The sequence below is a fragment of the Dermacentor albipictus genome, chromosome 3 (assembly GCF_038994185.2).
Source record: "Dermacentor albipictus isolate Rhodes 1998 colony chromosome 3, USDA_Dalb.pri_finalv2, whole genome shotgun sequence".
In the NCBI taxonomy this organism is placed as follows: Eukaryota; Metazoa; Arthropoda; class Arachnida; order Ixodida; family Ixodidae; genus Dermacentor; species Dermacentor albipictus.
The window spans coordinates 143,633,734-143,650,354 of NC_091823.1; the positions used below are offsets into that span (position 1 = coordinate 143,633,734).

Consider the following 16,621-nt stretch of genomic DNA (forward strand, 5'->3'; position numbering starts at 1 on the left):
TTTTCGAACATAGAACATCAGATATAGTATCAGTTACGTCAGGAGTACCACAGGGCTCCGTGCTTGGGCCCTTGTTATTTCTCGTATAATGATATAACCACTAACATAGACTGTAAAAAAAAGTTATTCGCGGATGACTGTATCATTTATAGAGAAATTAAAAATGATCAAGATCACTACTCTCTTAACAAATGACTTAGTAGTATTACGAAATGGTGCTCAGACTGGCAGATGATAATCATTGTAAAAAATCAGCATGTATGACCATAACGAGAAAAAAAAAACCTTCAGACTTTTGCTACACCATAAATGGTACAGTTCTGACTAAAGTACAAAAATATAAATATCTAGGCTTAACAATAACGTCAGACCTAAGGTGGGACGAGCATATTCACCACATTACCTCATCTGCTATGCAAAAGTTATTTTTCCTTCGCAGATCACTTCAACTCGCACCCTTGTCAACAAAACTCCTAGCATACAAAACATTCGTTAGGCCGATCCTCGAATACGGAAACACTGTATGGTTCCCTCACACCCAAACTAACATAAAGAAAATAGAAACAATACAAAGGAAGGCCATTCGATTTATCCATAACAAATTTAGACGTGAAGACTCTCCCTCTAACCTTCTTGCAATTTCTGGGCTCCTTACGCTCGAAGCACGAGCGAAACAGGCACGTTTGAAATTTCTTTATCAACTTCTGCATAATTCTGTCAAAACTGACATTTCAAATTACATTTCTTATTCACAAACACGACCTACCAGGCACAAACACACAAACACCTTAGTAGAATATTGTCACGTGGTGGTGACGTTAAGAACACAGTAGCAATACTGTGATAGACAAAACTAACTTTTATTGGGCGAACTTGTGCCCACAAAACAGGCTACACTTATAGCACAACGATAGCGGCGAACACGGTCGGCGATCGTCGAAAATCTGATCAGCGGTTCAAGCGCGTCGGCTTTTATAAACAGTCGTCGAATGTTCCAGACTAATCGTTGGGACCCGCGTGCCTTCCATAAAGTTCTACATCATTCGCGTGAGGCGAATAAATCAGATAACACAAGGTTCGGCAACAACAGACTGCGGATAGAAGCATCGATAACTTTCCAGAAACTTCGGATACATGCAAGCGCTTCCCGCGCTGTGCGATAAGATTTGTTAGGCGGTGAAACCTGGTCGCCCGATAAATATAAATACACGTGTCAATATAAATGTAATAATAATGTGTTTAAATATTCCTTTTTTCCGGTTGCCATCCGTGAATGGAATATGTTATCGCCTCTCACCACTAACACAGAGTCACTGTCTCAGTTTGAATTAGAAATTGAAAAAATTGTTTAGCAAGTTAAAATTGCTTGTGCTATTATTGATCGTGCAAACCACCATGTACTTGTGCCCTGTGTATGTAGTCGGGTATGCACCGTAGAATACCTCAGTTGCCATTTCTCACTTTTTTTTTTGAAAGTTCGCATGTACTTGTGTTTGGTGCATACATTTTGTAGTAAAAATTGTTTATGTTTTAAGGTGCAAAACTGACGTTATACATTTATTGATACTTAACATTATCAGTGTTCTTTGTTTATGTGCATATATATAGTGCCCTCCAGCTATGGTCTCAGTAGAGACTGGCAGTATTATAAATAAATAAAATAAGTATTCCTCAGTCATTCTTCATGCTCAATTTTACTGCGAGCTTCCCTCACTTCAAAAGTAGTCCAGCCCATATCACCCTGCGCAACTTCGTTTGTAGTCTTCCCGTGAGCGCCCAATGCGAGGCGACCCACTGATCTTTGGTTCACATGGAGTTCTGATTGTACCCCTGATTTCAAACAAAACCGCATTTCCGCACTTCAACAACTGACAGCAGCGCCGTGCCGCGGCACTACTGGCAGATAAGGCGTGCCCGGCCCAAGAAAGCTCCACCGTTAGGAATAGATATGTTGACTTCGCACTTACAGTTGTAATATGGCTAAAAAAATATGGACAAAAACTTTCTGTTTCGCCCTCGTATAATGGTTACACTCAGTATTGGGAGTGACGAAGAATCGAGTAGGCTTAGAAGTGTAATTACTCAAGTCTTAAATGAAGAAACACTGATGGAAACGTTTCATAATATCAAAGGAAAAGGTACCACAACGTAGCGTTTCAAGAATTTAGCGAGGAAATAATTTTTTTGCTTTCCATGGCTCCTGGGAATGCGCTGCGCTCGAAACTGACTCAAGGGCGAAGAGGACAAGGCGTCACACGAGGCACGAGCTCTGCGTTCAAGCACGCTAGCGGACGAAGACGACGGCGAGGAGCAGAGCGCAGCGTCCGCCATAATTATTTTTGACCGTCGAGCTCGCAGGTCACGCACTCAGCCGCTCCTCCGCCGGTTCCCCTGCCTGTCCCCGAGAGACTGTCCGTCCCCGCGAACCGAAGCGAGATGGCGATCAACATACCGGGCCTGGTGGCCATCGTATTCTTCTACTTCCTCATCCTGGTGGTGGGCATCTGGGCCGGCCGAAAGAAGGATGCGCCACGTCGAAGCACTTTATCAATGAGCATGGGCGAAGGATCCAACATCATGCTCGCCGGCAGAAACATCGGGCTGTTCATTGGCGTCTTTACTATGACCGGTAAGCACCGCTGAGATGCCAGTAAATTTTGATCGTGTGTCAATTTCAGTGTCTCCGTCTGCTGGCGCCTGCGGCACACGCGCAGGAGCCCCAAGTCTATAATTACGATCATTGTTGCAGGTACGCGGCAAGCACTACTTGAAGGTGGCGCCAAGAAGTGTGTATTTCTGAAAACACTTCCCAACCAAGTGGTTCTCTATAGCGAAACCGTGCTAGAACTTCAATGACGTGACCTGTGCGAGCGCTGAAGTTCTGATTGGCTTGCCTGGGGTATGCGTAAGAAGGAGACAGGCACCCCCAGCCAATCAGCACTTCAGCAGCGAAAAAAAAACGGACATGTCCACTAGGTAGACGCATACCCCGTGGGCGCAATCTTCTAACGGTTCGGAGAATGAACCGTTCGCTTGCCCTCGCATGTCTGGTCAGCAAAAGTGCCATTCTGACAAATCACATGACTAAAACGGCCCGCTTTCCGGCCATTATAATATCGCACCCCGAACATTAAGAACGAAAGAGCGGATATGGCACACCTGGCGGCGGTGTTAAGAAATGAGTCTTGGCCCGGGTGCTCGGATTAGCGATGGTTGTTTTGCTCATACGCTTACCTTTTCTTGCTCGCATAAAGGGAACCATGTCGTCTATAGCAACATTGCGATCGTTTGATATGTTTGATGAGACATATGATACCATAATGTTACAAATCGCAATGAGACGGCTGCGAGGTCAGTTCTTCACAGGGCCAATTTCAGAGTGTCCGGTACTGTGAAGGTAAACCTGATGACATTAAATATTGTGTCAAATCTACACAAGAAGTGACAGATGAACTCCCGTTAGAATTCCATGTATGCACTGAAGGCCAAAAGAGTGAGGAACAATTACCCTGCCACTCTGTCATTCCAGGGAGCATTAGTGTAACTTCCACAGCTCTTGGCACTTCACCCGCCGTGGTTGCTCAGTGGCTATGGTGTTGGGCTGCTGACCACGAGGTCGCGGGATCAAATCCCGGTCACGGCGGCCGCATTTCGATGGGGGCGAAATGCGAAAACACCCGTGTGCTTAAATTTAGGTGCACGTTAAAGAACCCCAGGTGGTCAAAATTTCCGGAGTCCTCCACTACGGCGTGCCTCATAATCAGAAAGTGGTTTTGGCACGTAAAACCCCAAATATTATTATTATTATCTTGGCACTTCTGCAGTTGCTTCGCAATATTTTTAGAAATTGTTTACTTGACACAGCATATGCATAGTTAGCCTGATTGCTAAGGCGCAGTGACTTTTCTTCTCTTGGCGCTTTGCTGGTGACCTTAATTGGTGCTCTCAGCTGTTGTGTTAGTTTTCAGAGCTGGCCCCAGAAGCCCATTAAAGTGCCTTCCTTTCTTCAACCACTCATATATACTATAAACAAGGGCTGTCATTGGCATGTGGTAATAAGTATTGTACTGCGGCTGGTACTGCCGGATACGGCGGCGCTGCGAATGCTGCTCGATGGAACGAGCCAATAAATTATGCTACTGTGCTTAGACGTAGTGATCACTGTCTACTACAAGGACGCATATTCACAAGGTCCTTATAGGCTAGTCCGATTTCTCAGAACACGCGCTGGCCTATCTAGATGGCCACAGCGCCTGCAAGTGCCAGGCTAATTTGGTTGCAAACAGTTCCTACATGGGAATCGAGAATATTTGCTGATTTAGGCTCGCGTTCCGCGGGGCCCACCCGATATTCACCATTGAAGTGGCTCACTTGCGATAGAAATGGCCGCTCTGGGCGCATTCCTGCCATCGCGCCGCCGCCGTCGTCGTGCTGTACTGCTATGGACGGCTCATTCGATGCTTGCGCGGGGAGGGTTAGAGGGGTTTCGAGAGCTGAACATTGATGGTGCGTCCACTTTGTCGTTTTTGCCGCCAAATGCAGTCTAGTGCGTTCGGCTGCAAAAACGACAAAGTGGACGCGCCATCAATGTTCTATTCAAAAAAAAATTATGGGGTTTTACGTGACAAAACCACTTTCTGATTATGAGGCACGCCGTAGTGGAGGACTCCGGAAATTTCGACCACCTGGGGTTCTTTAACGTGCACCTAAATCTAAGTACACGGGTGTTTTCGCATTTCGCCCCCATCGAAATGCGGCCGCCGTGGCCGGGATTCGATCCCGCGACCTCGTGCTCAGCAGCCTAACACCATAGGTATTCAAGCGGCTCAAGCGGTTCGAGCTGTTAAAACTTGGGTAGATCGCTTTGCCTTCCAATGCCGGCATGAACGTTTTCTGCACGCGCAGCCATATAAGTGCACTGCAGCATTCCTGCGAAGCATGCTGCTGTGCGCATGCACTGGTCCGAGCTGAACAGACAGCAAAAGTCTGGCTAACATTAGGGTGGTGTTCCATTCTGCCCAGCAGCAGTTGTCGTGCGTGCTACGTCCTGCTAACACGTAACACCCGCGTCACGTAGTGCGTACAGTGTCCGAGCAGTTAAAGCACAACGCTTGGTATCGCTGTCAATACATCGCCCTTCGGGTGGAACAGAAATTTTAATGGCGTGTTTCCGTATCGCGAGAAAGAGGTGCCGGGGTGATAAGTTTCTAAAGTAGTATACGGTATAATGTGACCCTACACCTGCAGTGTTGGCATGCCATGGGTTGTGACATCTGGGCCTTTCTCGTCTCTTCAGCGACCTGGGTTGGCGGCGGGTATATCAATGGTACCGCCGAAGTGATATACACCAGGGGGCTCGCCTGGTGCCAGGCTCCCTTCGGATACGCCCTCAGCCTGTTCATCGGTGAGTTAAGCTGATTGGGCAATTCGGTGTGCAGCAGGGCGCAATCGGTAACCTAATCTTCACGTCTGTTTGAATCTTGGTGCATAGAATATTGACACAAGTACGCTGTTCGCAAAATATCAAATGCAAAATATATTTTTGCTCACTACTGTAGGTATTCACACAAGATCGCATATGTGCAGATGCAGACGCGCACAACATAATCACGAGCGCATATACACACATAAAGAAACACTTAACATGCGCGTGCACGATGTGACGTGCACTTGTCGCGTATCTTAATTTAAAAAATACTTTTCTATGTAGCACTACCGACTTCAACAAGGAGATACAAAGAAGCAGAGAAAGACCTGTCAACGCGGCCCTGAACTTTGTGGTTGCCATAGTAGATACTCGAACAAGAAGCTTGGCGGAAGTCACGTGGTGGCTCCCCACTTCCTCGCGTATTTACCGTGGCACAGTGCATCGCAAATACAAGTAAATGTATGGAGTTTTATGCCGCAAACATCAGTTACGGCCAAAGAAATCCAGAGCCTCGATTTGCTTACTGCGCGGGATCGGTGCACATATTATACGATTCAAAATTCGAACACGACAGCTTTCCCGAGAAACGCACATGCAAGAACAAGCGCCAACATGGCGCTAGAAGCGCGTTACGTTTCAGGCGCTCCTTATGCTCTGCGCAGGCGGATACCTCTTCGCGGTGAAGATGAGGAAGGCCGGCTACAAGACAATGCTGGACCCCTTCCAGCAGCACTTCGGCGCCCGCATGGGCTGCTTGCTCTTCCTGCCGGCCCTTTGCGGCGAAGTGTTCTGGTCGGCCGCCATCCTCGCCGCCCTTGGTAAGATGGCGCCGGTCGGTGATGTCACAGCGCTCTTTGCGGATGCTTGCGTAGACTAGTTACAACTTGCTCTGTTTGCAATCATTGTACAGAAATATATATGGTACAGGCCTGGGAAATTTGGGCTGTATTCCAATACTCGCTGAGGAGAGCTAAGTAGATGGCTAAGCGGACAGCGGCCATCTTAAGTCTTATTCCACTTTTCGCGAAGACGTCAGAGTAGACAGCTTCGCGAAAACAGCATCGAATTCAAAAATTGGGTAGGCTACTTTTCTGTCAAAACAATATGGCGGCTGAGCAGGACGCTTGGAAAGCCTACAGCAAGGTTGTCCGTGCACAAGAAAACGTAGACACGCTATCCTAGGCCCTTAATGTAAGCTACATCGTGTTTTTCGTTGGTTTGCAGGCGCAAATACTTAAAATACAGAAATAGTGGGTGCTTTTCTGAACTTTTCTGAAGCGTCTTCCGTGCGTCTTCCAGTCGGCTAGAAACTCGTTCGATTAAATGGCCTCAAAATTTTCTCGGCTGTGTCCTTAGTTGTCTACGTAGACTGGCTCCGATGCTAGTCATAATTGGAACACACAATAAATCTCACTAATTATACTAACAACGAAGGCACGGAACAAACGGAAGCTTCGGTCGAAGCACTTTAGATCGAGGCAAACTCCGTTGCCGCTTGTTCAGGTACATGTAAAATGTAGAAATGCTTTTATGAGACGACGCCGGGGCAGATCTGAATGAAATTTGTTCCACTTGAGAGAAAAAAGGTAAATTCTAATGACTCTGGGAAGCAAAGCCTTGATTTAAGGCCTGTAATAAAGAAAAAAATTGAGTCTCTCTAGCATGTGCTAAAGAGGATGAAGGCGAAAGCCGGCGCGCTCACAAGACATTCATTAAATTGACTCTCTCATATGAATGCGTTGTTACTTTCTATTATATGTTTTCTCCCACCAAAGGTGGTGGGTTCGAACGCCCTAATTGTGCCTTACTTCGCCTTAACACCAAAACTCGCTGGTTCGACCCCTACCAATGGTCGTCGGTACGACCATCAATAATGGCAACATCAATTTTAGTGCCACTGAATTTGGGTCCCACGAAAGGTCGTGGTTTCAACTCCAACTAAAGGCCGTGGGTGCGAGTGCCTTAGTTAACTTTGTCCTAATAAACACCAAGGTAGTGGGTTTAGCTCACACCAGTGGTCGTGAGTGGCACCATCAATGTTGGTGACATTGAATTTTGGTGCCGTAACGCCTCACGGTCAGTTTTTCGATAACGACAGAGAATCCATATTTCGACCCATAAGCCTCTTAAGGCTTTCAGCTAATAGGAGTATCAAGTTTACAGTACCGTAACTCCACACTAAAAACGGATATCATAATTACGTAAACAGCATCCGTTACCGTATCTAAACAAATTTGATATACGAGGGCGAATCAGAAAGTCCTTGCCACCCCCTCTTCCCTATCACCCTACCATTTGGTTTTAGCCAAACTACAGCTGTAAATCCGAAGTCAACATAGCCATTCCCAGCGGGGGACCTTTCTTGAACCGGCCCGGCCTTATCTGCTGGCAGCTCCGGAGCGCGGCACTGCGATCAGTTGTAGATGGCGGCTGTGCTTTACATCTCCACGGCGTACGAGCAGCGAAGTGTGACTTGCTTTTTATGGAGCAAGGATCCACAGGGCAGTGCAACTCACGCATAGGGAAAAGTGTCTCGCTTTGAGAAGTGTGAGGTGGTGGCGTTGTGAGTTAGGGCCGCGAAGACTTGAATGACAATGAAGGTTCGGGGAAGCCGCGTGCGCCGCTGACTGATGACAGGGCTTTTCGAGTTTACACTGCGATGGGACAAATGTCTGAACCGGTGTGGCGAATATGTGAAAAATTGTGTAAGGTACGTTTAAAGGGAAGCTGAAGAGTCTGTCGAATTCAATAAGACGCTCATATACGGATGCGGGAACCTTATAAACCTTGAAGGTAAAGTTTTGGGGGGATTTTTCACTTAGGAGCGACGCAATCGTCGCTTAAGTTTGCGCTGTAGCTCCGCCCACGTCGAGTGCCTCGCGCTGCTGCTGACGCTGATGATGCGAGCGGAGACCGGAAACCGCGGCTTAGTGACGTCAACACTGGTGTTCCGCTCCTTCGCAGTCTGCGCGACCATACCTGACCGGGCTTATTTCTGCGAGCGTGCCGTCCTAATCTGCTTCGTTCGACCCTACATTCCTTTATTTGTGTGTATATAGGAGTGGTAGTTGACGTGCGCAGCATCAATTGAACTTGTAGGCCGATCATGCCGGCGTTCTGTGCAGCCTACGCTTGCACGAAAACCTGCGGCCGCGACGATGTTCTGATGTTCCATTTGTTCTTGCAAGACAAGAAGCTTTCAGCTAAGTGGGAGGCTGCTGTGAAGCGAAACAACTTCAAGCGCTCAAGAACAAGTGTTGTGCCCTAACCACTTCCGTGACGATTACTACCGGAGTTTATCAATAATGCGTGCTTTGTGTTTTCTTTAAAAAAGTATTTAGCACGCTGAACGGAAGGTGCATGTTTATCGCCCACCCTTGAAGCAGGTTTTATCGCCAAGCGCCGCGAATTTTCTATTCGCTCGTGTGTTGTGAAACAGCCTGCACGCAGTTATACCATAACGCAGTGCAAGCGTAAAGTTTGCATGTGTTGGAAAGCCTGCTCACGCCAAGACGCTGCGCTCCCCCTTCTCTCGCACACATAAGAAACCGACCATCTCACGTAGCCGACGGAATTCGCCGGTTACGAGTAGCGTGCGGATGGCGCGCTGATGAAGGTTCTATACTACATGTGCTACAGCAGCCGGTAATCTTTTCCCGCGTTTAAACCGTCTGTGTAGATTGCCGACAGCTTTGGGGCAGCGCACAAATGCTGAAGATCGCATCACTGCTTACGTTCTACGAGAAGGCATGCAGGAACATAACACTACAGTTGTTTGCCCGGAAACGTACTCACTGGAACGCAGAATGCAGCTTAGCAAAAATACATACTCGCCAAAGAACATTTCCAACACAAGGAGATGCTGACACTTCGCCTTCGTTCGCGCGGAAAGCAGTGCTTGCACCAGCATCTTTTGCTTCTTGTAGAGGCCGGCTCGTCGCAATCGGCTCGCACATGTACTATGTACAAGTATTTACGTACGTGCAGTATGTACAAGTATAAACCCCTTACAAGTGACCTTGCACGCGACAGCGACAGCGCTACAAGCGAGGCGATGGCTGTCGCGTTCACTCGTCGTCTGCAAGCCGAACTGCACGCGAGCGACGGCTTTGAGTGACGACTTCCCGGTATGAGGGCAGCAATTTACGCGCTGAAACTAGCGTGACGCATGCTTTATCAATTTAAGTTGATGTATTTTACTGAAGAAGGAGCATAGAATATTTCTGATGGTCTTGCACTTGATTCTTATTCTTGCACGTGTAAAATTCCATAGTTTGCTCGTTCCGTGCGACAAACAGCAGTATTTGAGTTATGTACGTCCAGTTTCGGCTTCGAACAATTGGCTAGTCGCTCATAGCGTTTCCGGGCGACGAGCGACGAGTTCCAGATTTCTGGAAACGAGCGATTGAGCGACAACACCGAGCGATTTGTTCAAGCGACGGCCCGTTTTGGTCACTCGAAGCCATCGCCCGTCCCCGTCGCGCGCGCAAAATCGCTCTCGTAGAGTTTGGACTTAACGCCCAACTCCTCAGAGAAACGCAAGCTCTCGAAAATTTCCATGACCGTCCCAGCAAAACACCACCAAACTACTTTGTGCCGTGCTTCGTGTGTAGCGGCAGCAGTCGGTCCGGACGAACACCACTGTTGACGTCACGAGGCGCCCGACCAATCACAGGCGGAAACGAGGCGCGCTAGCTGGGCGTGTCTGCTGCTGCACTTTTCGTCGAAATATGTTTGCGCTTTCTTTCGCTCAATTTCGATGCGATATTCGAATTCAGAGGGTTGAAAACCACGGCGCACTGCTCCTCACTCATTTTTTCTGGAAACGCTTTCAGCTTCCCTTTAATAGTACGCATATTTGTAATGACCTGTGTGTACGTTATTTTAGCTAATAACAAATAGGGGCAAATACTTTCTTATTCACCCTAGTATGTATTTGCAGCTTAACGCGAATGGGTACAATGCTATTCAATGGTTTCGCAGCAAATTTCTTGCTCAGTTTTTGTATTGAGTATGAAGTTTCTAGCTAAACGTATTCGACCAACACTTTAGTCATTTGTTGGTTTAGAGTAGGAACGCAGGACGAGGAAGAAGTTTGTCTCGAGACTCGCTTTCCTTTAAAGGTCCTCTCGCCAGGCCCCATAGCAAATTTTGGCTACACGCTGGAACATGTTACGTGTCCTGTAGGAAGCGTCCTGCCGCAATTTTTCTTTTTTTGAAATCGGCTCACTAATAGCCGAGATAGAAATATTTCAGTGTCGCGAACCCATGATTTCAGCAGGGGATCTCCACCAACAAGCGAGACACTCTTTCCACTTGCCCCGTCAAGACTGCGGAAGCGAAATTCCTTTCCTGCGTTCTCCTATACCGGGCCTCGAGAATCGCATAACCCACACGTCACGGGCCTCGCCGTCATGTTATTCTGCTAGCCTTGTTTGCCTTTCTTTCTTTCTTCCTTCCTTCCTTTCTTTCTTTCTTTCTTTCTTTCTTTCCTTCTTTCTTTCTTTCTTTCTTCCTTTCATTCATTCATTCATTCATTCATTCATTCGTTCGTTCGTTCGTTCGTTCGTTCCTTCTTTCTTTCTTTCTCTCTTTCTTTCTTTCTTTCTTTCTTTCTTTCTTTCTTTCTTTCTTTCTTTCTTTCTTTCCCTTCTAGCGGCGCAGCGCCCTTCTGCTGACGGCGTTGCGCGTGAGCTGTTGTGATTGTCTCGTTGCGCACCACGCACGATTTTGCGCGCTCTGCACGAGGACACATGACTAGCGGTATAATTCAGTGCTGCACGAATAGTGAAGCAGAACAAGCGGATCGCACACCATGATCACGCCTGGAACACGCTAGAAAACGGCATAGTTTCGGTACCTGCGCACGCGACTGCATGACCGTAGGAACAAGCAGACGAAGCGGTAGTACATCCCTCTTGCTTTGGTGCGAAGTAAAACAAAAAGCATGCAGAAATCCCGTTTGTGTATTTTATTATTTCTCTAAAGTTCAATTCGTCAATTCAAGCAACTGATCACACAAGTAACAGATGTTGCCTTGAATAATTCTCGAAGCCACGTGTCACCGCGAGTGACGTCACGTAGGCGCAGGAACACGAGTACGTCACCGTCCGGCTTGCAGCGCGGTCGCCGCGACAGAAAAGGAAAACGGCATCCGGATCGAAATTTCGGACCATTCCGCGGTGCTTAGCGGTGTAATTCATTGCAAAGACAATCGTTAGCGCGCATTTTATGCTCTGTGATTGTCAGCTCGAAATGGCCAGACCTGGTGAGGGGCCCGGTCAGATGAGAGAGACCGACGCAAGATCTCCCGCTGCAGTGGGGTAAGTTATGTGATGTAAAGCAAACTAAATGTACAGCTATGTGTCGCATAAGAGGAGTACTTCTATAAAAATAACTCAATGAATCGGTAGGGGCTTTGGGGTGAAGCCCATTTCCAGATTTCTGCCTGCTGTTTCACCCCTTTGGCTGAAAGACTTGCCGCAAACTATTGTTAAATTCCGTTGATTAATGGTTGTTCTCGATGCGCTTTCACATTTCGATAGAACATAAGCTTCCTTGTTGCGCGTATTGGCCCTGGACAACATTTATCAAAGTCGAGGAACGCATTCCACGTTAAAGTAGACTATTTCACAGCATGTTTACAGGAGGTATTCAGAGACCAGGAGTGGGAAGAATTGGAGATAAAAGTTGATGGAGAATACCTTAGCAACTTGCGATTCGCTGATAATATTGCCTTGATTAGTAACTCAGGAGACCAATTGCAATGCATGCTCACTTACTTGGAGAGGCAAAGCAGAATGGTGGGTCAGAAAATTAATCTGCAGAAAACTAAAGTAATGTTTAACAGTCTCGGAAGAGAACAGCAATTTACGATAGGTAGCGAGGCACTGGAAGTGGTAAGGGAATACATCTGCTTAGGGCAGGTAGTGATCATGGACACGGATCATAAGACTGAAATAACCAGAAGAATAAGAATGGGCTGGAGGGCGTTTGGCAGGCATTCTCAAATCATGAACAGCAGGTTGCCACTATCCCTCAAGAGAAAACTGTATAACAGCTGGGTTTTACCAGTACTCACGTATGGGCAGGAACCTGGAGGCTTACGAAAAGGGTTCTGCTGAAATTGAGGATGACGCAACGAGCTATGGAAATAAGAATGATGGGTGTAACGTTAAGGGATAAGAAAAAAAACCAGGTTGGGTGAGGGAACAAACGCGGGTAAATGACATCTTAGTTGAAATCAACAAAAAGAAATTGGCATGGGCCGGAAATGTAATGAGGAGGGAAGATAACCGATGGTCATTAAGGGTTACGGACTGGATTCCAAGGGAAGGGAAGCTAGCAGGGGGCGGCAGAAAGTTAGGTGGACGGATGACATTAAGACGTTTGCAGGGACAACATGGCCACAATTAGTACATGACTGGGGTAGTTGGAGAAGTATGGGAGAGGCCTTTGCCCTGCACTGGGCGTGACTAGGCTGATGATGACGATGGCGATTATTATTATTATTATTATTATTATTATTATTATTATTATTATTATTATTATTATTTCAGAAATACTTTCCTGAAAAATGTACTGCACTTCATTCAGCAGAAACAAAGTTATTGCCATTCAAACATCCCCTGCGCAGTGCTCCCGCTCCTTCTTCAATGTATTGCACTGCGAAGGCTACGGTGGAGTGGGGCGGTCCCACATAGCTCTGCCTACTGAGCATCACCGTGGCGCACAGTTCAAACTTAATTTTATTTGTTCACGTAGGCGCCACCACTTCCGGTTTTGGCGTCCAAGAGGTGCCAAAGGTAGTGTGCCAGAATAGTCTCATCCCCTAGTACTACTCGCGCTAGTAAGGTTCTTGCGGTCCTCGGGGCTTCACGACAGACTCTAAGAATGCCGCCTCCTACCGCTCTGTCGTGTACGCGCTTTGTTCGTGCTTGTCTCCCTTTCTTTCTATCTCCCCCTTCTACTCTGTTTCTCTTTTTATCCCTCTTAACCCTTCCCCCTGCGCACGGTAGCCAACCGGAACTACCTCTGGTTAACCTCCCTGCCTTTCTCTACATTATTTTCTCTCTCTCTCTCTCTCTCATCCCGTGGCGTCCGCGGTATTTACACTACGTACAAGACCGCAGCTATGCTCGTCGATTCAAATGTAGTGCGTATGTGCAGTGTTTGCTTTGTGCACGATGGGGCTTGAGCGCGCGCTCGCGTCCATACAGGATGCGGACAGGCTTTGTCCTGCACCAGCTTGACCAACGGATAGTTGCCACATCCAACTTGCGCATCTTGAAGCGCCATTAATTGTTCAATACGATTGAAGTCTGCAAAGGGGTCTAACCAGGAGCGGCCAGGAATGAGCGCGCACTGTCAAGCATGCTTCTGATCTGACCTTAAGTTTCGCGTAGTTCGAGGCTAAATGGTTGTTCAAAAATAATCGAAATTAGCGAGACCTGATGACTACGACATCGATATAAGCAGGGTGGCCAAAGCTTCATTTCCTATGCGCGCGGCCATGGTCGATCGTGAGGACACGATAGTCGGCTTCTTCTAGAAGTACTTAATTATTATAGAAATTCGAAAGTGACAGATCCTCACTTACTTCAGCCTGTTTACTAAAGTGCGTCAATTAATATGTACGACAACAGTATGAAGAAGCGCGTTGGTTCAAATACGCTTCTTGATCGATGCCAGCCATAGAGTTTCTCACTATATTACCTAGAGGGAAATTTGGCGCTGCTGCTCTCTGGTATGGATGGGAATGCCGGTATATTGTGAATTCGGCTTGGCATCATCCTCAGACAGGCAGGACACCTCGGAGACGCGCATTGCAAGCACCTTTCCCTCTGTCACAATGATTCATTTTCTACTAAAACAGCACGTAAGAAGCTCTTTTAGTCTTATTATTACACAAAAACAGGTTTTGTTTAACTATGAGAACTTGTTATAGCATGTATAATTATATGAAACGTAAAAGGTATCCGCGGGCCGCTAAATTTGGAGGACAGACGACAAGATTCGCGCTCGCTTTGGAAGAGTTTGTCGTCTGTTCTTTCTTTTCTTCGCTTGGTTATGCATTGTAGGGGAGTAAACTTCAGTGCAAGATGTAATATGCGTCAATGGAAACATTTTATAAAGATTTTACTTGAAGAAAGCGGCATTTGTGTAGCCATATCTACATTTTAGACGGAGCCTCTTACAACACCAGTCAACACAAGCCTGGCAGACACATACGCCGTCATTCTCATAACGGCACAGCGCCCCTTAGGAACCTCCCATAGACGGTAGTGCCATATTTCTCTCTAGGTGTTATAGCGAGAAACTCTATGATGTCAGCAATGGGCCAATATCAGTCGCGTATGGGAATGCGCTATATTACGAAATAAAGCGTCCAGAAAAATGCAGGCTGATGTTCATATGAGAACGTTTGAGAGAAAGGTGACTTCGCGCTCCGTTTGCGAGCTCCACGCGCCGCGCACGACTGCAAAATTTGGCTGAGGTGTTCACATCAGCGTATGCTATGCACGGACTGTTTTTTTATTTTTTCTCCGAGGCCGAGGGTTGGTTCAGGGTCCCTTTAGGGGTGTGCTGGCTGAAAATGTTTTTCTAGTCTTTATTGCTCCTTTGGACAGCCGTCGATCCAGTGACTGCACTAGGAAACCTCAGTTCCCTGAGAGTGCGACAAATAATTTCTTTATCTGCGATGAGTTCAAAACGCGCGCCAAATGTAGCATGGCCTGGGACGGGTAAAGGTGACCTATAAAGTCACCGAAACTTCTCTCGTTGCACCGCATATTACTGCCACTATGGCCAGGCTGCCAAAAGCCGAGTCGATTCAGCAATCGACGGGGCAGGATGAGAGATAGTGCCCCCCCCCCCCCTTGTTTCCAAATTTTGCCGCTTTCGGCGATGCGGTCATTGTACGGCCTTCAAGAATCCCACCTTGCCACCTCTGCTTTCGAAGCGATGATCACTTTAGGCGATCGTACCTCGTCTGCGACTGTGTCGTTGTTAGGCGGGAGCTAATTGGCTGGTTGAGCAAAATCTGCCGAGCTCCTTAGCTGGTTGAGTGCTACGTCACGCGTAGGCGATAGTATCGCCTAGGCGATCGTCGCAGAGGAAATCCTCTTGTGAGTCTCCTTTTTCGTGTCTGCACCCACGCTGCGCTTTACCCGCGTTTGGAATGGATCGTAATAAATGTGGTGTAATTCATCATTTGTGCTGCTGTCGAGAATGTCGAGAAATAAAAACTTCATACCGCAGTTATGGAGTGAACCGATAATGAAAAGAAGGAAAACAAAAAAGCAGAACACAAAGCTTTCTGGGTCAGTACTCCCTTTATGGCCATAAAGTAAATTTTGTTTCTACGCTGGAAATTGCTACGTGTCCTCTAGCAAGCGTTCTACCACAATAATGTTTCAAATTGGTTCATTATTAGCAGCGATAGAAATATTTCAAGTGTCGCGAACCCATGATTTTAGGAGGCGAGCTTCACTGTCAAAATTCAAGCTGTTTCCACTTGCCCCGTCTAGCCTCCGCAAAATTCCTTCCCCGCGTTCTCCCGTACCGGAGACGGAAAGCCGCGTCACCTACGCGTCAGTCAGCCCCGCCTTCTTTTTCTTTCTCGTGTTTTTGCTGCGCGGCGGACTTCCAGTTACACTCCTTCGCGTGAGCCCCCGAGCTGTTGCGTTTGCGTTTGTTTCGTTCCGCTCTGTGCATCGTCCCTCTTCGCGACGCCTGTCGCGTCCGCGCTCTCTCTCTGTGCGCGGTGTTTCCACCGCCCCCTTCGAGCTGCCAACTGGTGGAACAGTCGACCACATGCGAACTGTTGCTTTTTGATCGACGCTAGCGCATAGTGCCACCCTTTCGGTCACAGCGATGGAGCCGGACACGTCCACCCCGCCGATATCAACTGCTGCAGGAACACGGCGGTCTGGCACGCGTTCCCCGCAGCACAAACGCTCGGTGAGCCTGGCGTGCCCGCGGTCTCTTCGGCACATGATTTCTCAGTGCGAAGAGACCCTTCAACGCCAGGAGCAGGCACGGCGGTTCTGCGCGGCCGCCAACTGGCCCAGGCGTCCACGCGGATCACCCGCTACCGATGATATTACCGGGGCGATGCCGCAGTCAGCTCTGGCTGCGTCGATGGCTTACGACACCGGGGCACGAGAGACGCCAGCCACGACCGTGTGTCAA

At 47.7% G+C, this 16,621-nt stretch overlaps 1 protein-coding gene across 1 annotated transcript in view; it reads left to right on the forward strand.

Moving 5' to 3' along the window:
- The first annotated feature begins 2,285 nt into the window (after positions 1-2,285).
- LOC135905324 (high-affinity choline transporter 1-like) overlaps positions 2,286-16,621 on the forward strand; it is a 50,126-nt gene continuing 35,790 nt past the window's right edge. The window contains exons 1-3 of the mRNA XM_065436355.2: positions 2,286-2,629; positions 5,297-5,404; positions 6,091-6,246. Of these exons, the coding sequence (XP_065292427.1) occupies positions 2,437-2,629; positions 5,297-5,404; positions 6,091-6,246 (457 nt within the window). The 5' untranslated portion in view covers positions 2,286-2,436. The remainder of the gene's footprint in view (positions 2,630-5,296; positions 5,405-6,090; positions 6,247-16,621) is intronic.